This window comes from Schistocerca americana, chromosome 3 (genome assembly GCF_021461395.2).
Source record: "Schistocerca americana isolate TAMUIC-IGC-003095 chromosome 3, iqSchAmer2.1, whole genome shotgun sequence".
In the NCBI taxonomy this organism is placed as follows: Eukaryota; Metazoa; Arthropoda; class Insecta; order Orthoptera; family Acrididae; genus Schistocerca; species Schistocerca americana.
The window spans coordinates 928,953,020-928,974,658 of NC_060121.1; the positions used below are offsets into that span (position 1 = coordinate 928,953,020).

Genomic DNA, 21,639 nt, shown 5'->3' on the forward strand with positions numbered 1-21,639 from the left:
TTCTTTGTGTCGTAGTGTTCAGCACTGAGTGATTATTACAACAGAAGCATGTGACACTGGACTTGAGAGCTGAGCAGGTAGCATCCAGCAATGCCAACATGGCTATTCAAGCCAGAACTCGCTCATCTGTTTTCAAATTGACCAGAGCTCATCGGTCCCATCAGATTAGAGAAGGATGGGGAAGGAAGTCGGCACTGTCCCGTCAAAGGAACCATCCCGGGCATTTGCCTGAGGCGATTTAGGGAAATCAGGGAAAATCTAAATCAGGATGGCCAGACGCAGGATTGAACCGTCGTCCTCCTGAACGCGATTCCAGTCTGCTAACCATTGCGCCACCTTGCACGGTAGTGATTTAGGGAAATCACAGAAAACCTAAATCAGTATGGCCTGACGTGGGTTTCAACCGTCGTCCTCCTGAATGCAAGTCCAGTGTGCTAACAAATGTTCAGTGACTTGTAGTTGCTCCTCTAGCAACTTTTCACACTCATGCAGCTGTTGCAACAGATAAGTAGGTGCCAGAAGTCACAATATCTGTGCAACAGTTAGTTCTGAACTGGTTTCAAGTGCAAGAAGATAAAACCGATAATCCATGATGTACATAAACCATGCACACAATCAGAGTGTACAGACATAGTCACACTGCAAGTCATTCACCCAGCAATGGCACGTAAGTGAATGACCCTTCTGGTGATTTTGAAGGCTGAAAATGCAATGGCAATCATTCAAATTATGTTCTCGGCTGCAACACCAGTTGGCACAGTGGCAAGAACAGCATCAGTCTTGGTGTATGCAAATTGTACCAATTTGCTCATCAATCTGAGCATGAAGCTATTTCCAGTTCCAGCAACTTCAGAAACAAACAAATGCAGAGCAATCTAAGACTTTTCTCTGGTTGGGTGTGAGTGCATTATGCCTGACTGTGTGATTTTCAGTTGGTACGCTGCAATCGTAGTTCACATCCAAGTCAGGCTCTGAAGTGGCCATAACCATGCTCGATTCAGATCTGACATCGCAATCTTCATCTCACAATACACCAAGAGCTTCAAGAGCATTCGATAACTCAGGGCTCTCTGTTCTCATCTAATGTCAACAGCAAAAACTTTTTTTGGATCGAGTGCTTCTTGAGCGCCCCTAAGACGTGTGCCATTGTTGACGTAAAAGATAATCTTAGTTTCAAAAAGAACGGTATAAATGGGGCAGTTTATAGGCGCGGTTTTCAGCAAATTTGTCAATGCTTGTATGTGGTGTTTTCAGCACTGCTGAGATGTTCCTTTTCCACATCTGCCTTTTGTCATCTTGAAGGGTGATTTTGGCACCTTCAGTGTCACCCGTGACATCAATTCTTCATCAGTGGGCTCTGTTTCATGGGTTTTATAGACTGGTCCTTAGCTTGCTGCAAACTTTGCGAGGCACCTGTTCTCTCAAGTTTCCTGGTCTTTCCTCACATTTTTCAAAGCTGCAGGAGCCCAAAAGGCTTGTGTCCAGCACCTGTCTAAAACAAAGCGACCTTACTTGGCCTTTCTTTATTGTAAACTTGTTCAAAAATGTAGTCTATTCATGAGATGTGACTTGAGATTGCAAACCATCACAACTGCTACTCAAGTTCTGTGCCATCAAAGAGCTCCCTTTTTGATGCCTCCTTTTTCTTAAGCTGTTTCTACAGACAACTGAGTATTTTTGTTGATTAAATTTTCTAAGCTTTGGTTATATTTTTTGAAAAGTAATTTATAATACCAATCTCAGAATCAGCTGACTAAATGTCCATTTCAGCTTGCTATAGCTTGACAATTCCAGGATTACAGTAACTGAACACTGACTTGTCTGTTCCACTGAGGAATCACATGATTTATTTTTTAGCGCTCTATTTTCAGAACTGTTGTATTCTTGCAGGTTTCATGAGGAAAATGAAATATGCAGAATTTATTCCCTTTTCTGCAAGTCTTATGACGATTTTGTATCTGATACTTCTTTACCCATTGGTGTAATTGTTCATCATGCTTCGCAAGATTGAAGCATCACCTGCTCAGTGTACGCAATTACAACAGCAGAACACACATCAGGAGTATCTTCAATCCAGATAAGAATGTGAGCATGCACTGAATCCCTCATTTGAAATACAAAACAGCTGAAGTAGTCAATGACATGTCTTTTCAATATGTTTGTCTTCAAAATTTTACTGTGTTACTGCTGTGGAAATGTGTTGATAGAAATAGCCTATAACTATTAACAGAGGCAATTGTAACAACTAGAGAGGAATATCTCTCGAGCATTGCTGGAAAGGCGTATGCAAGGATAATCCTGAAGAGACTGGAAACCTTGGCTGCTCGAATCTACTCTGAGTCACAGTGTGGATTTCGAACTGGCAGATCCACAAGTGACATGATATTCACCTTGCGCCAACTACAAGAGAAGTGCTGCAAACACAGAGTGCCATTATATGTGGCTTTTGTTGACCTCAACAAAGCCTTTGACACCGTCAGTAGGGAGTGACTCTACAGCATACTGGAAAAAATTGGATGTCCCCCAACTTTGCTGTCTTTAATAAGATCTTTTCATGATCAATATGCGTGGCTCTGTAATCTCCGATGGCAGTACATCTAAACCACTCGGTATGAACTGTGGCGCAAGACAAGGCTGTGTGTTGCTACATACACTTTTTGGAATTTTCCTCTCGGGTCTGCTCCAAGTGGCTTTCGAGAATTGCAATGTTGGAGTACATCTGCATACTAGGAAAGATGGAAGGCTTTTCAATGTCAGTCTTCTGAAGAGTAAGACAAAGCGCTACGAGATAGTCGCTCGTGAACTCCTGTATGCTGATGATGCTGCAATTGTTGTGAACTCAGCAGAAGAGCTGCAAGAGCTAGTATCAAGATTTAGTCATGCATGCCACCTATTCTCGATGAGTGTAAACAGCAGTAAGACCGTAATTATGGTTCAGGGTACTAACACAAAGCCGAATATCACACTAGATGGCACTACTCTGCAAGTCGTAGATAACTTCTGCTACCTTGGATGTACTACAGAATCAAACATGTCTGTTGACAAGGAAATTGATGCTCGCATTGGAAGAGCTGCGACAACTTTTGGCAAACTCTCTACACGTGTTTGGAAAAACAACAAACTCTCTTTGACCACCAAAATTCTTTTATATGAAACTTGCGTCCTCAGCATCCTTTTGTATGCATTGGAAACATGGACTACCTATGCCAAACAAGAACGTCGCCTTAATGCTTTCCACATGCGGTGCCTGAGATCCATCCTCGGCATAACGTGGAAGGACAGAGTGACCAACGAAGCAGTGCTATCGAAAACTAACTGCAACAGTATTTCAGCTATCTTGAAGCAGAGACGACTCCCCTGGCTGGGACATGTCCACCGTATGGGTCCTGACAGATTACCACGTGAGGTGATGCTTGGAGAGTTCTCTATAGCCAAAAGACCTGTAGGACATCCTGTATTGAGGTTCAAGGACTCCTGTAAACGAGATATGGAGAGCTTTGGAATCGACACAAACAGATGGGAGGCACGGGCTAGCATGAGACCAGAGTGGCGTGATGATACATCATCTGGAATGTCGAAGCATGATGAAGGCTTGTTAGACAGATTAAGGCAGAAAAAGCTTCGCAATGCTACCACTGCTCCTGCCTCAGCAGCCAGATACACTTGTGACAATTGCGGCAAGAGATGCCGTGCTGCCATTGGCTTGACAAGTCATATGAAAAAATGCAACCCATAAACACACAGACACTGCAACAATCATCTATCAAGATGTCGTGGCCAATATATATATATATATATATATATATATATAACTATTAACAGGAAATTAGTCCAATAATGCATTCTTTCATCCAATGTCAGATTCATGTGTGTTGTGTCACTGACAATACTGTCCAGAACTGAGGGGCTGCTCATGACTTCCAGGCAGAGAACGTCATTAGAACTGAGAGTGGGGAACCAGAAAGGAAGACCTAACTGGCTGACTACTGGGATGAGATTGCTTGACATTCTTCTCCAATAGCTCACATAAGAGGGCATATTCTTGAAATACGCACTCAGTTCTATGAACTTCATGATATCTGATGATCTAGCATGCCACAATGCCGAGTTTTTCACGACACTGACTTTGGAATTCATGATCTCTTTCTCAACGCTTCTGTGATCATAAAACGTGTTCATTCAACCAGAATCTTTTTTACTGTTGCCGTAACACTTGGCTGGAAGTACTCATGGGTCGTCACAGATGTTTCCTATTCTTCTACAAATCCATTAGAACACTTGGATAAAGATGAGAGAATGCATATTCTTCCACATTTTTTGGCGTGATGATAGCAATGTTTTTCTGTTTTTTTGCTGTATGAAAATCTGTCTACTTTCACACTCCTTTTCTTTGAACACTCATTCAATGACTGGTGGCTCGAATTCTTTATTCACAAGCAGAATGTCTTTATCGATTGCTATTCTGCATTATTCAGAACTAGATGTCTTGGAAGCCGTTCCAGTTTCAGCAGTATGTCTATGAACTTCAACTCGAGTGACTTGCATGAAGACAATAAAAGAAAATTCATTATGCCCGAGTATAATTTGTAGCGAGCCACGAATGACAGTTACTGAAGATGATGTTCAAAATGGCTCAAATGGCTCTGAGCACTATGGAACTTAACATCTGAGGTCATCAGTCCCCCAAAACTTAGAATTACTTAAACGTAACTAACCTAAGGACATCACACACATCCATGCCCGAGGCAGGATTCAAACCTGCGACTGTAGCAGGCGCGCAGTTCCGGACTGAAGTGCCTAGAACCACTCGGCCACGTGGCCGGCTGATGTCTAACAACGAGTTCAAGAACGCAAATCAATATTATGCTTGTTGCAAATGTGATGCACTGCCACAGTCATGCTTTGACCAGTAATTATTAAATATAGACTAAAATGTTCACAACTAACAGTAACCTTTCCATTACTTGCCTCTCACTTTCCAGGCCAAACAGGACGATCGACTTCAAACCTTGTTATGGAACTTCATTGCCGTTGAAGCTTTGACTGACAGTTCTTCTCCATCAAGACCAGAAAAGGACAGAATAGCTCGACTGAATGCTGCTGTGCTGATTTCACTAATTGTCGTACTTGCCATAAGCATACAGAGTTCTGACTGCTGTCGCTTGTTTCTGTAAATGGCATATGCGCTCAATAAAATCCCATCAAAATCACTCTTTTGCTATGAGATGATCGGCTTCATGTCTGCTGTGCAAGGAGCAACAGTTGCAGCTGCCGTGCACACTTTACTGCCCTCAGGGTACGGTCTTAAGTTTTCCTGATGCGTAGAAGCTTGAAGATATGAGTAGCCACCTCTTTTTCACCTATTCTTGCAAAATATGCTACCCAAGGCAGCATGTGATGTTTTTCTACTTTTCACTTTGGCTTTCATGATAGCTTTGTAGAAGACTTTTTTTTAACATGCAGGTTGTTCGCAGAGCTAACCAATTGTTGGAAATTGACAGGGTAGTGTTTGGCATCCAGACGATTGTTGTTCTTGATGTAATTAAAAGGAACTTGCATGACTTGTGGTCAAATCTGTAATTTCCACTTGATATTAATTGACAGCAACTTTTCTGTGATCACGATGATGCCAACATCCATAGATCACAGTGCAGCGGCTCATATACTTCTTTCACGACTTGTGGGAAGTTGCAGATGACCCCTTTTTGCTTTGTTTGAATTACTCTAGGATACTTTCGGATGTTGGCATATGCATGGAATGATGCAAGAAGCCGCTTTTCTATGAGTGACAAGTCAGTGAAGACAGGACACACTTATTTCAGTTGCATTTTGATGTACTTTACTCGAGGAGAAATGTGACGTCCGATAAACAATTGACAGCATCTTGCATATAATTTTCCATCACCAACAGTCATACTGTTATCTGCCAATGGCTTATGAATCTTACTGATTTGTACGCCATATCAAAAGAACGTGGAAACATTTGGCAGTTGGAAATATACCAAGACTTTATTGGGAATGTGTTAACTTCTGTCAAAAACATTTTCACTATCGTTTCACGTAATTCTGTTCTTCTGAAAAATCTTTTCCATTCTTAGTCTTTATCACATGCTTTTCTGCCTTCAATGTTGCAGGAAGACCTTACAAGTTTACCAGATCTCTTTGGTGGTCGACCAAGCTTATGCACTGCAGGTGATGTGGGAAACATTCTACAACTACTTTGAATATTGCTTTCTTTGCTATGTCTTACCAAACATACACAAATTGTTATCTGCAGCAGTTCTGCTGTGAAAGCGAACTGTTCACGAGGGACAATCTTTCTTATTGAAAGCTGCTATCAAATTTGAGTCTAGAGAGAGTCACGACTTTTATAATTCTACTCAGCTATTTTCCGTATCGTGCATCTCTTTGCAGAGTGCTCTATATTTCAATAACCATATCAAATCGGATCTTATTTTACGCCAAAACGGGTGTAAAAACAACATCAATTTTTCAATTACGCCACAATAACATTTATAGCATCATTGTTTTTTCCTGAAACGTCCTTTATTTGGTTCTTGATTCAAAGTAAACCATTTTAAAGGAACCAAACAGCACACCAACGCAACTTTTTTACGTACAATAGCTAGATCTTTAAGAGCTGAACTTTTTGGCACTTCACTTCATTTATATAGCTAGCAGCAGGTGCTCATGAAATATTTCAGTTTTTCCTCAAATCAATAATTAGATTTGGATTGGTTACAAAAATCCATTGTGTAATTTCTAGGAAGCCTTGTTTTCACTCCACTAAAAATCTGACCAAAGAGGGTATGATACAAGATTTGAGTTTCATGTCCCATCGACATCAAGGTCATTAGAGACTGAGCACAGGCTCAGAATATTTCAAGGCTGTGGAATTGAACCATCCTGGCATTTGCATTTGCCTTGAGCGATTTCAGTGAAATCCTGGAAAACCTAAATCTGTTGCAGGTCCAGAGAGCTAGCCACAGGCGTTAACTTGCGAAATTTCTTACACTCTACAACAAATGTAGGTTTTTAATTTGGTTAAAGATACAAGAGCTTTTGCTCCAGACTAAAATTATTTATTGGCATTTGAGAAAGTCTCTGGACAGTCAGAATTTTTACACTACTAACAAACAATTTGAACTGGGCTAAGCTGAAGCTACAGTGTTATCTATGACATATAGTGTACAAGGTGTCACAAATTCACTAAGTAAAACAATCTATGCTTACACGAGTTGTACCTATCTACCACATGTGGCCTCAAACAAAGGCAAAACCGGGAACCTGATAATATATGGCAAATAGGGCCAATTAAAATTTCTAGATTCTAATATTTTATTGTTTGTGTCTTTTCCCAATACTGTATTGTGCCTGTCCTTGTATGTATCATGACATACTGCATATTTTCAAACATCTCTGAGTGCCATGCAAATTTCTTACTAAATTGTCATTTGGAAACTACCTTTGTGCTTCTTAGAAACTTTGGCATCATTATCCTTCTCCAGTCAATCCTCACAATTTCAGTATGTGTTTATGATATAAAAAGTATATTTTTGAGAATTTTCTTACGTTCGCAAGTGTCATGTGTAACTTATTGCAGCAAACTGTAAGCTGTTAATATTTGTGTTTTGCACACGTTATAGCTGTAATATCAAATTCTTTTTGGTTTCCCCCTTCAAAGCAGTGAATACTGTCCACAAATTGTCTACATTTGTTGCACTTAAGCATTATTTTTGACATTGTTACAAGAGTTATTAGCGAGTATAAAATGGAAAAAAATTTGAAGCACAGTGCTGTCTTCAACAAATCTGTAAATTTTATCTCATGATTCTCTCCTGTGATGTCATGGACTACAGACTGTGGAAACTGTCAGCTATGTACTTTCATAACACTTGCCAAACTATTGATAGCCAGTGAGTGCTGCTCATACAGATGCAGTGCTCTAAGGGAAGAACGGTTCAAGTTTTAAGAGAATACCATAACTGATCAAGCACAGGGTTGAGATGTACTTGCTAGAACAGTTTATAATGGAAGGGACTCTTACAGTATAATTACAATAACGAAACTAATAAACAGTGACTACTGTGTAGTAGATGCAAAACAAGCCACAAGCCTTTAGATAGATAGATGCTGAATGGAACACATTTCATCGTCAAAAGGCAATGCATGAAGCCTACAATAACTTCCATAACAGAATCCTATTGAAAGATTTTTCACAAAACCCAAAGAAATTCAGGTCATATGTAAAGATTGTCTGCATAATCAAAGTTAAGAATCCAGAGAGTGATGGATGACACAGGAAGAAATCAGTCTGTATTGCTTCTATAAATCATTTGAGCCTTTATGTTTGATTATATTGGCCTACATCAACATTAAAATCACTAGCACTATTTTAGGATATGTAGCTGTGTTGATAGTTGCTTTTTATATTTTTTCATTTTGTTTCCTCAGCAATCTCTACACAGCGAATAAATTAACAATAGCACTTGCCATATTTTTTATCAGAATCAATAACTGTGCACTTTTCCCCTCGCCAAGAACTGGAGGCAAAGAACGGAAATTAAATTACTATGATTGCTGCATTCCCCACTGCTGAAGTCATTTGTCACCCACAATCTCTCATGTGATTACAGGCTGGGGTTGGTGTTTCCCTCTCATGTAGATATCTGAAGTTCTGACTACAATGTTCGTGATGGCTCAATATTCAACAACAGACAAAATTTTAAAGTGACTAAAGCATAAGTGCATTAATTTAACTGTCTTAGGCATGTCATGAACATACAAGGAGCAACCATTCCACTATACTAGATTTCAGTGATACACATGAGACCATTACACAACATCACTTACTTTTTTAAATGTAAATTCAGTAATTACATGTATATCTGACTTAACAGGACTGCCACTGCTGTACTGTCATTAACAAAGTCAATTGCAAATGAATCTCACACGTGTCAAAACTTTTCACAATATATTTGAAATTGCAGTATTCACACTAAACATAGATGGAATGGAATGGAATGTCAATGGCGCTTCACAGTGACTCTGCGAGAACATAAAAATCATGTCACAACACTGGCTCCTCACAACTGATCTATATATAATAGAGGGAAACATTCCACGTGGGGAAAAAATACATATATATATGCATGCATGCAGCTCTGTTGCCATTCTACATTTAATAACATGCTCTAACTCCACTTATCTTAATATGAATGTTTGTTGCTTAATAATTTTTATTTTATCGCTTTCTTTCCTCATAACAGAGACAGTTGCACTGGGATTTAATACTTTACAACATGCATTCTCCAGTGAAAGAGACTGAATAAATGAAAGAATTTTCATGTCAAAGTACATGGAAATTAAAAATGTCTACATTGCACAAAGATAAGAATGCATATTGAAACACTGGGAAGTTCTTTCCCTATAAACAGGGCATCAATAGCAAAAGTCACTTCCAACTGAGGGAGAACACTATTTTCTTTTCCACAATTGTTTGCAATTACAAAGTTAAACACAAAAAATGGGCGATATGTACTATCTTCTATACACTGATCTATAGATTTGTATATTTTTTTGTAAAAAAAAAATGATATTCATGTCTTGAAATGTTTGCATGACTCTAATCCAGTTCCATCTACAATTTTTCATACAAGCATTGCTATTAATACCCTTTATGAACTTTACACTGAGGTGACAAAAGTCTGGAAACCTCCTAATATTGTGTTGGACTTCCTTTTTCCAGCATAGTGCAACAATTAGATGTAGCATGGACTCAACAAGTCACTGGAAGACACCTGCAGAGATACTGAGCCAGGCCTATGTCCCATAAATGCTTGAAGGGATTCATGTCGACCAATCTGCGTGGGCGAATCATACATTCAACTTGTCCAAAATGTTTCTCAAACAAATCACGAACCATTGTGGCGCATTATTATCAATAAAAATTTCACTTATGTTTGGAAGCATGCCAGTCAATGATTGGTTCACTTCGACCGGACCAAGTCCATTCCATGTAAACATAGCCCACTTCATTATGCAGCCACCACCAGCATGCCCGGTGCCTTGTTGACAACATGGGTTCTGCACCACGCTTTAATCCTACCATCAGCTCTAATCAACTGAAATTGGGACTCATCTGACAAGGCCATGGTTTTCCAGTCGTCTATGGTCCTTGATATGGTTACAAGCCCCCAGGAGAGGCACCAAAAGCACTGTCAGCAAAGCCACTTATGTTGGTTGTATGCTCCCATGGCCAATTAATGCCAAATTTCTCCACCCTGTTGTAAGGGATATGTTAGCTGTACGTCCCACACTTATTTCTGCATTTGCCTGTTACCCTGACAACTTTATGCAAATGCCTCTGCTCTTGGCCTCATCAAATGAAGGCATCAGCTACTGCGTTGTTTGCAGTGAGAGGTCATACCTGAAATTAGGTATTCTTGGCAAACTCTTGACACTGTGGATCTTGGAATATTGAATTCCCTAACGATTTCCAAAATGGAATGTCCCATGCATCTAGCTCCAACTACCATTCCGCATTCAAGGTCTGCTGATTCCTGTTGTGTAGTAATAACCACATTGGAAACATTTTCACATCAATCACCTGAGTACCATGACAGTTCCACCAACGCACTGCACTTTTATACCTTGTGTACCACCATCTGCATACATACTTATTGCTATTCCATTACTTTGGGCACCTCAGTGTATTTTGGTCTTTAATGGAGTTCCCAATATGCTTCACTTCTTAAACCTGAGAATAGGTTCAGACTTTTGTTAAAGACTGGCCATCTCTCCTTACAAACCTTATCAGGCAGTTTGATACGAGTGTGATGTTACTCGTAGTGTGAACAAATTAAAATATAACAGGATATGACCATAACACTGATACCCAATGTCACTCAACCTCTATTTCTATTTTCAGTATCATCAGTAATATTAATAGTAAAAGCAGCACTTACATTTTTAATTAAAAGTACCTATTTCAGCTTCATTATTCTCTGCAATCTGATTTCTAGACCAAATTTCATGGACGCTGGTTAGATAAACAAGGGATGTGCTCTCATAGTTACACATAAAATAAATAAAAATCCTGGGCTCTTTTCATAGCTGAAGGCTTTTTTCGACTTTTTGAGGAACATAAAAACACAAGTGTCCCTTTTCCGAAATATTTTACCTGATAACATATATATTTCTGACGGGGCAACTTAAAAGAGCAAAAGACAAGGAAATCCAGTTTTGGTTGTGGAACATTGACTCGCTTTGTTTTTATTCTGTATGGGAGTTAATTTCAGATTAAAGGAATCATTTGCTGTATATACTGGTAATGAAACAAATAACCAAAGAAACTTACCTCAACAGCCTTTTCTTCACTTTCTTCCTCCTCATTTTCATCGTCTGCAGTTTCATCATCATTTTTTGGTACTTTTGCAACCTTGGATGATTTTCTTTTCTTTGCTGGAGGCTAAAGAAAGACAATAAATTAATATACAGTAGGTTACATGATAAATAACACAACTATAAAGGCTGTTAATTCAACTAAATATCTAGATATTACAGTTCAGAATAACTTAAATTGGAACAACCACATAAAAGTCCTCTCCAGCCAGGGCAATCCAGACCAAGCCCTCCATGTCACAGTCAAAATGACCAACGAGCAAAAGACATTGCAGAAAGCAGAAGAAATTGGTTGGTTGGTTTAAAAGAGGGGAAAAGGGACCAAACAGCTAGGTCATTGGTTCCTTGTTCTGTGTAGGTCAGTCGGTCCAGAGTCTTGTATTCCACGATTTTCCTTTCTTGCTGTAAAATCTTGCAGTCTGGTGAGCAAGGGGAATGATGCTCTCCGCAGTTGACACAGATGGGAGGTGGAGCACATGGAGTTGGTTGGTTGATTTAAGGATCAAAGGGACCAAACTGCAGAGGTCATCGGTCCCTTTTTCCAAAATACTAACAATACCCACAGAGAATAAAAAATGTTCAACGGAATAGGAGACAGACGACACAGAACAAAAGAAACATAGACAAGGACCAGACAAAACGAAATAGAATCACACTGAGTGTGACGGTGGTTGGCCGACCATAGGAACAAAAAAAAATGGAAAAGCTAACCACTGAAAACACACTAAAAACTTAGTTTAAAACCGTAGGCCAAAGGCCAGAATCAACACAAAACAATAAAATAAAACAGAAACACTCAGATTAAAGAATAAAAACTCCCTGCCCTAATAAAACGTAAAACTAAGGCAGCCATAACAGGGTCATCAGATAAAACAGCAGGGAGCGTATCAGGCAGCGCAAATGTCTGCCTGACCACAGCTAAAAGGAGGCAGGCCAACAGAATATGGGCCACTGTCAAAGCCGCCCCGCAGCGACAGACAGGAGGGTCCTCCCGGCGCAGTAAATAACTGTGTGTTAGCCGGGAGTGGCCAATGCGGAGCCGACAAAGGACGACTGAGTCCCTGCGGTTGGCTCGCATGGATGACCGCCACACAGTCGTCGTCTCCTTAATGGCACGGAGTTTATTGGGTGTGATCCGATCGCACCATTCAGCGTCCCAAAGCGCAAAAACTTTTCGGCGGAGGACTGCCCGCAAATCAGTCTCTGGGTGACCAACATCCAGAGATGGTTTACACGTGGCCTCTTTCGCCAGGCGGTCAACATGTTCATTGCCCGGGATACCGACATGACCGGGGGTTCACATAAAGACCACAGAGCGGCCGCAACGCGCAAGAGTATGCAGGGACTCATGGATAGCCATCACCAGACGAGAACGAGGGAAACACTGGTCGAGAGCTCGTAAACCGCTCAGGGAATCGCTACAGATAACGAAGGACTCACCTGAGCAGGAGCGGATATACGCTAGGGCTCGAAAGATGGCGACCAGCTCAGCAGTGTAAACGCTAAAGCCAGCTGCCAAGGACCATTGTTCGGAATGGTCCCCTAAAGTTAGCGCATACCCGACACGACCAGCAACCATCGAACCGTTGGTGTAAACAATTCCAGAGCCCTGATACGTGGCAAGGATGGAATAAAAGCGGCGGCGGAAGGCCTCTGGAGGGACCGAGTCCTTCGAGCCCTGTGCCAAGTTGAGCCGAAGGCAAGGGCGAGGAACACACCACGGGGGTGTACGCAGAGGCGTCTGGAAAGGAGGTGGAACAGGGAAAAACCCAAGCCCGCAGACAAGCTCCTTGACGCGTACGGCGATCGGACAACCCGACCGGGGCCGACGGTCCGGCAGATGGATGACCGACTGCAGGAACAGGACACGGTAATTTGGATGCCCGGGCAAACTAAAAACATGGGCAGCATAAGCAGCCAGTAATTGTTGGCGTCGTACCCGCAGTGGAGGGACACCTGCCTCAACAAGGATGCTGTCCACAGGGCTGGTGTGGAAGGCACCAGTGGCAAGTCGGATCCCGCTGTGTAGTATTGGGTCCACCACCCGCAACGCAGAGGGGGATGCTGAGCCATAAGCCAGGCTCCCATAATCCAGACGGGATTGGATTAACGCCCGGTAGAGCCGCAACAGGGTAAATCGGTCGGCGCCCCAGCGGGTGTGGCTCAAGCATCTCAGAGCGTTTAGATGCCGCCAACACGCCTGTTTAAGCTGCCGGATACGAGGTAACCAAGTCAACTGGGCATCGAAAACCACCCCCAAAAACCTGTGTGATTCCACCACTGAAAGAAGTTCGCCGGCAAGATAAAGCCGCGGCTCCGGGTGGACAGTGCGTCGCCGGCAGAAATGCATTACGCAGGTCTTGGCTGCCGAAAACTGGAACCCATGAGCTACAGCCCAAGACTGCGCCTTGTGGATAGCACCCTGTAGCTGACGTTCAACAGCTGCAATGCCAGTAGAGCTGTAATAAAGGCAGAAGTTGTCAGCATACAGGGAAGCAGAGACAGAATTTCCCACGGCTGCAGCGAGCCCGTTAATGGCTATTAAAAACAGGCAGACACTTAAAACAGAACCCTGTGGCTAACCGTTCTCCTGGACGTGGGTGGAACTATATGAGGCTGCGACTTGCACGCGGAAGGTACGATACGACAGAACATTTCTGATAAAGATCGGCAGAGGGCCCCGAAGACCCCATCCATGAAGCGTAGAAAGGATGTGATCACGCCATGTCGTATCGTACGCCTTCCGCATGTCGAAAAATACAGCGACCAGGTGCTGCCGGCGGGCAAAGGCAGTACGGATGGCCGACTCCAGGCTCATCAGATTGTCGGCAGCGGAGCGGCCTTTACGGAACCCACCCTGAGATGGAGCCAGAAGGCCCCGAGACTCCAGTACCCAAGTCAAGCGCCGGCTCACCATCCGTTCAAGAAGCTTGCAAAGAACGTTGGTGAGGCTAATGGGGCGGTAGCTGTCCACCGCCAAAGGGTTCTTGCCTGGTTTCAGAATGGGGATAACGATACTTGCCCGCCACTGCGACGGAAACTCACCCTCGACCCAAATACGGTTGTAAAGGTCGAGGAGCCGCCGCTGGCAGTCCACTGAGAGGTGTTTCAGCATCTGACAGTGGATGCCATCTGGTCCAGGAGCGGTATCAGGACAAGCGGCAAGGGCACTGCGAAATTCACACTCACTGATTGGAGCATTGTAAGATTCTGGGTGGTGGGTGCGAAACGAAAGGCTCGACGTTCCATCCGCTCTTTAATGGAGCAGAAGGCCAGTGGATAATTGGAAGAAGCGGAACTAAGAGCAAAATGCTCTGCCAAGCTGTTGGCAATTTCATCGGAGTCTGTACAAACTGCTCCATTCAGTGAGAGTGCAGGGACGCTGACAGGGGTCCAATAGCCATAGAGGCGTCGAATCTTGGCCCAGACCTACGATGGAGAGACACGGAGGCCAATGGTGGACACATACCCTCCCAGCACTCCTGCTTGCTTTGGCGGATAAGGCGGCGGGTCCGCGCACGCAGCCGTTTGAAGGTGATGAGGTGTTCAATGCAGGGATGTCACTTGTGACGATGTAGCGCCCGCCGGCGATCTGTAATCGCTGCAGCGATCTCAGGCGACCACCAAGGCACAGTCCGCCGCCGAGGGGACCCAGAGGAGCGGGGAATGGCAGATTCGGCGGCAGTAACGATGCCGGTGGTGACCGATTGAACCACCACATCAATGTCGTCATTAGAGAGAGGCTCAAGAGCGGCAGTGGAGGAGAACAAGTCCCAGTCAGCCTTATTCATAGCCCATCTGCTAGGGCGCCCAGAAGAATGACGCTGTGGTAGTGACAGAAAGATCGGAAAGTGGTCACTACCACACAGATCGTCATGCACACTCCATTGGACAGACGGTAAGAGGCTAGGGCTACAGATTGAAAGGTCAATGGCGGAGTATGTGCCATGCGCCACACTGAAGTGTGTGAAGGCACCATCATTTAAAATCGAGAGATCGAGCTGCGACAATAAATGCTCAACTATGGCGCCTCGACCTGTTGCCACTGACCCACCCCACAGGGGGTTATGGGCGTTGAAGTCGCCCAATAGCAAGAAAGGTGGCGGCAATTGGGCTATCAGCGCAGCCAGAACATGCTGCGAGACATCACCATCAGACGGTAACAGCCTGTGGCGTCCACACCCGAACAGCAACAGCCTCTAAAGGTGTTTGGAGAGGGACAGACTCGCTGTGCAGAGTGTGAAGGACATAGAGGCAGACGCCACCCGACACCCTTTCATATGCTGCCCGGTTCTTATAATAACCCCGATAGCCACGGAGGGCAGGGGTTCGCATTGCTGGAAACCAAGTTTCCTGAAGAGCAATGCAGAAGAAAGGGCGAAGGCTGATAAGTTGTTGGAGCTCAGCTAGATGGAGGAAAAACCCGCCGCAGTTCCACTGGAGGATGATATTGTCCATGGCTGAGAAAGGCGTGAAAGGACTGGGAAGGCAATTTATGCCGCTTGTTCACCCACTGCCACCGATTCAGTACCCATACGAGAGGCATCCATGGCGTCTGAGGGACCAGCGAGATCAAGGTCCTCAGCGGATGCCAGAATCTCGACTTCATCCGCAGACGCAGAGCGCGAAAGGTGCGGTGGGGTTGGTGCCACCGCAAGTTCTTTGGCCTTAGAGGTCTTTCTCTTGGACTTCTCTCGCTGAACCTTGGGTTTCACCGGCTGGGAAGGCTTCACCGATTCAGTCTCCGGGACAGAGGAGGATCGTGAAGCCCTACGCCCGGCCGCTGGTGAGGACTTATGCCACTGGCGGCCGTCATCCTTCCCGCTGGTGGAACCATGGGAAGGGAGGGTCCCAAGGGAACTCTTACGGGCGAGAGTAGCCGAAGAAGTTAGACGCTTCTCCGGGTGAGAAGCGGGGACGGACGTCCCCGACGGGTGGGAGGATGTTGCTCCTGAGGTAGGTGGTGCAGGAGCAACCGGTGGGGCAGAGCCCCCCACGGGCAAGGGGGCAGGAGGAGTCTTACTGCTGATCGAGCTGGCTGGAAGTCGCGAAACTGATGGGGCTAGCACAGTTGTTGTAGCAGCTGCATAAGAAGATGTCATTCTCACGGGATGGAGTCTGCCATATTTCCTTTTGGCCTCAGTATAGGTCAGCCGGTCCAGGGTCTTATATTCCATGATTTTGCGCTCTTTCTGGAACACACTGCAGCCTGGCGAGCAAGGTGAATGGTGCTCCCCGCAGTTGACGCAGATGGGAGGCGGGGCACATGGAGTATCGGGATGAGATGGGCGTCCGCAATCTCGACATGTGAGGCTGGAAGTGCAGCGGGAAGACATATGGCCGAACTTCCAGCACTTGAAGCACCGCATCGGGGGAGGGATATAGGGCTTGACGTCACATCGGTAGACCATCACCTTGACCTTTTCCGGTAACGTATCACCCTCGAAGGCCAAGATGAAGGCACCGGCAGCAACCTGATTGTCCCTCGGACCCCGATGGACGCGCCGGACGAAATGAACACCTCTACGTTCTAAGTTAGCGCGCAGCTCGTCATCAGACTGCAAAAGGAGGTCCCTATGGAAAATAACACCCTGGACCATATTTAAACTCTTATGTGGTGTAATAGTAACGTTAACATCCCCCAACTTGTCACAAGCAAGTAACCTGCGTGACTGGGCGGAGGATGCCGTTTGTATCAGTACTGACCCAGAGCGCATTTTAGACAAGCCCTCCACCTCCCCAAACTTGTCCTCTAAATGCTCGACGAAGAACTGAGGCTTTGTGGAGAGAAAAGACTCCCCATCAGCTCTCGTGCAAACTAAGAATCGGGGCGAATAACTGTTACCTCCATCCTGAGACTTACGTTCTTCCCACGGCGTGGCCAGGGAGGGGAACGTTTTCGGATCGTACATCTGAGCATTAAAGCGAGCCCGAGAACGCTTAGAGACTGCTGGCCACCAGCGAGAGATGATGTACCACGCTTCATTGCGGGTCATCCGCCCTGATGCCACCTACTCAGACCAAGGGCCCTCCCCACGGGCGCCACCCAGCCACAGCAAAGGCCACCTGGCAGGATGGCCGTTGCCGGGAGTCCCGATACCCCAGTAGGATAGGCATCTACTCCTTGGCATACGTGGGGAGTGAACGGCGCAGGCATCAGTAGAGCGATCCCTGTGTTGTCAGGGGGCTACAACCAAGAGGGTACATGGCGGCCCCACCACAACGGACTGGCTACCGTGCTGGATCTTAGGTGCAAAAATGTCCAAGGTCGTCGTCGCAGTTAAAAGAAACACTGCAGAGTGCAGTGTGGTAATCGCACCCAGGGACGTATCCTCGCCCAAGAGATCGAAAACGAGCGGGACGCCATTGCAACGACGAGAAAGCCGGCTAAAGGTCTAATCGCACGACGGATACAGTGCACCATGTAAGGCGCCCTTCCCCAATTGGCTCGCTCTTTGGAATGATTTAGAAAGATGGAGGTCAAACCCGAGAGGGGACCATCACAGAAGGCCGAAACATTTGAGACTCCTTTTAGTCGCCTCTTATGACAGGCAGGAATACCTCGGGCCTATTCTAACCCTCGGTCCCGCAGGGGGGAGCACATGGAGTATTGGAATGTGATGGACGTCCACAATCTCCACATATGACGCTGGAAGTACAGCAGGAAGACATGTAGTCAAACTTCCAGCACTTAAAGCACCTCATAGGGGGAGGGATATATGGCTTTACATCACAGCAGTAGACCATCACCTTCACTTTCTCGGGCAATATGTCACCCTTGAAGGCCAAGATGAAGGCACCGGTGGCAACCTGATTATCCCTCGAACCCCAATAGACGCGCCAGACCAAATGAACACCTTGTTGCTCTAAGTTGTGACTGGGCAGAGGACACTGTTTTTATCAAGACTGAGTCTGACCGCATTTTGGACAAGCCCTCCACCTCCCCAAACTTGTCCTCTAAATGGTCTACAAAAAATTGTGACGTCATTGAAACAAAAGAGTCCCCATCAGTGCTCATACATGCGAGGTACTGGGTTGAATGAGGTTCGCTGCCATCCTTAGCCTGGCGTTCCTCCCATGGCGTGGCCAGGAAGGGGAACGATTTGGTGTCGTACTTCCTAGCATTGTACTGAGCCTTAGAATGCTTGGAGACTGCTGGTGTTTGATCACCAGCAAGTGATGACATGGTATGCTTCTTCATGCGTCATCTGCCTTGTTGCCACTCACTCCGATCAGGGGCCCTCCCCATGGGCACCACCGAGCTGCAGGAAAGGCCGCCTGGCAGGATGGCCATTGCTGGGAGTCCAGATGCCCCACAGTGACGGGCATCTACTCCTTGGCACACGTGGATGAGTTAATGGCGCAGGCATCAGCAGAGTGATCCCTGTGTAGTCAGGGAGCTATAATCAACAGGGTACATGGTTGACCCACCACAACGGACTGGCTACCGTGCTGGATAGTAGGTGCAAACAAGTCCATGGTCATCGGCGGCACAGAAAGCGACACTGCATGTTGCATGGTGGAAAATGCACCGAGGAAGGCGTCCTCGCCGATGAGATGGAGAACAAGTGGGACTGCAATGCAACAGCGAGAAAGTGGGCTATGGATCTCAAGGCACGATGCACCATGTAAGGTGCCCTTCCCTAACTGGCTTGCTCTTGGGAAAAATTTTGAAGAATGTAGGTCAAACCCTAGAGGAGACCATCACAAAGGCTGAAACGTGAGAGACTCCTCTCAGTCACCTCTTACGACAGGCAAGAATACCTCTGGCCTATCCTTACCCCCGAACCCACATGGGGGGGGGGGGGGGGGGGGCAGAAGAAATATGGAAGAGAGTGCCCCACCCCGCGCAGTCAAGAAACTTGCATTCTAAACTCAGCACCACTACCTACACGAGCAGGGGACATCTTGACACAGTAACAGCACAGCTTGATTTTTTAAGATAGAGAGTAAAATTTTCACAAAAGCACATTTCAGCCTGCTGACATGATGGAAAAGCAACAATCTAAAGTCCTGAAAGTCATTGTTACGAGACAGACAGGTGGTGAAGATTGCTGACGATTCAAGAAAAGTACGCCACATTTGGCTGTTGCCGGCCTGACATCAGTCACTGCCACAAACCAGTAGTAATACATACCATAGTGCACGTCATTAACGATGGCGGCCGAGTTTAGGTTCGTTCTGCGCATCTGACGTCACAAAACACAGTCAGCCAATGAACAGAGAACAACGTTGCCAGAGCACGACTGCAGCGCAGAGCACGGACAAGAGTCTTCAGTTTTGGAAACGTTCAGTCATAAATAAAGTAATTGAACAAAAGCAATGTCTTGATAGCAGACTTCCTTTTATGGAAAGTTTGGAAAAAGCATTCTTTATACCAATTGCTTCATATTCTATTAATTAATTAAACCAAACAAGCAAGAAGCCTCCTAATTCAGGCAATAGCAAGGAAAGGTGTTTGTATCATTCTCACGAACAGCTTTTTCACAATAAAGAACAGCGGTAACTGTTTATTTTCTATTGTACTTCGATGAAATGTGAGTAATTCATAGTCATACGAACTGTTTTTGTCAGTATTTTGCGTGATATTTTAGAGCAGGAGTTCTACTGAGCAACGAACTGCATTAGCGTAATGGTTAAGGTGTTTGGCTGCTAAGCGAAAGGTTCTGAGTTCCAACCATGTTTGGTGATTAATATTTTCTTTATTTAAGAACAATATCAAAGTGTCTTACTTCATGAAGATTATTTGTTTGAATGTAATTTTTTGAAATTTCTAGTGCTTTGTCTCTTCATTATAATCATAATAAGTTTTCAGTTTTTCTAATTTTGTCCTCCAATGTTTCTTTTCACAGCAATTAAAAACAATGAAAAGGCACACATACAATATTCATGTTATCTGTTCTCTTTGTATATCTTCTCTTCTGCAGTCGGTGTTTTACAATTTATATTGAGATATATTCTTTTGCGACAGTATTAAAAGAATTATTTAGAGCAGAATTTCTGCTCGTACATTGCCGAGCTACTTGATTGTCTGACGCAATTCTTTGCTTTGCTGCTTTGGCAACATCATATTCAATGTTTTCGTCAACTGATCTATGTTTTGGCAAGTATTTGCTGTCCGTTGTGACAAACACAAATTGTTTGCACATTGCGCCTCACTGACAATATATTTTAGTTTCTATGTTTTATTACGTCCACAATTCAGTTATGTGTACTTCGTCAACTTTATTTTAGTCAGAACGTTTCAGAAAAAAGCGAAATGACTCTGATATAAAACTTTTATTACAGTCGCGAAAGACGGAATATTTCTCAATATTACATACAACACCAATCTGGTACTTAAATTAAATGAGATATTGTTATACAGTAAATTTTATATGAAATTTTGGTATCTTGTCCACATTTCATTCTCAACATTGTGGCAATTAAAATCGACCATACAGAAAGTATACGCTATGGACATTTACCGCTGCAAAACTCTCCAAAATTTCATGAAATGGTTTACTACATTTAATGCTGCACAATAACTGCGTTGAACACCGAAGCAAAATTAAGTCCTTTATAGGGGGAAGGTATCAGTCAAGAACATGTGTAAAAAAATCAAATTTTTGGGACCAAATAGTTTTTGTGAAATCAAATGATAAATGTGTCACAGCAGTCGGAACACCATGTGTCTGCACAGGCGAGCAGCGCAGTGATGACAAAATCATACACAGCGCAGAACGCGGGGAGCACGTCTCTGTAGAAGCGAAAGGGTTAAAGCGGCCATGGTGGCTTTACTTCATAAACTGCGCACTCCACCCTAAACATAAGTTTGCAAACTATACTATACTATACTATGGCACTGCTTCTTTTAGCGCGTGCGTCGTTTGCAACTAGCAACACAGCAATCTCCCGCATCTGGGTGGGCATGCGCGAGCCGCCAAGATAAAAGAATTGAACTATCGGCTTCCAAGCCTTTGTATCAATTTTTATGTTGCAGTACATCAGTTACACAGTTGAACCTGTGATGCGTTACTACCATTCGTCAAGATGACTTCTGCCTCAGACTGCTATCTGCCTGGTCTACCAGACACCGTCACAATGAGATATGATAAATTAGCTGGGGTGGCAATCATTAAAAGAAAGGCACTTTCACAAAAGTTCAGTCACCAACTTTCTCCTCTGAAAGCAAAAATATGTTTTTGATGCCCATCTACATTGGGAGAAACTATCACAATAAAATAGGCAAAATTA

The 21,639-nt window shown here is 44.4% G+C and overlaps 1 protein-coding gene across 4 annotated transcripts in view; it reads right to left on the bottom strand.

The window, feature by feature from the left end:
- LOC124607120 (heterochromatin protein 1-like) overlaps positions 1 to 21,639 on the bottom strand; it is a 135,642-nt gene that overhangs the window by 25,227 nt on the left and 88,776 nt on the right. For all 4 annotated transcript variants that reach the window (XM_047139325.1, XM_047139322.1, XM_047139326.1 and 1 more), the window contains one exon: positions 11,360 to 11,470. In XM_047139325.1, the coding sequence (XP_046995281.1) occupies positions 11,360 to 11,470 (111 nt within the window). The remainder of the gene's footprint in view (positions 1 to 11,359; positions 11,471 to 21,639) is intronic.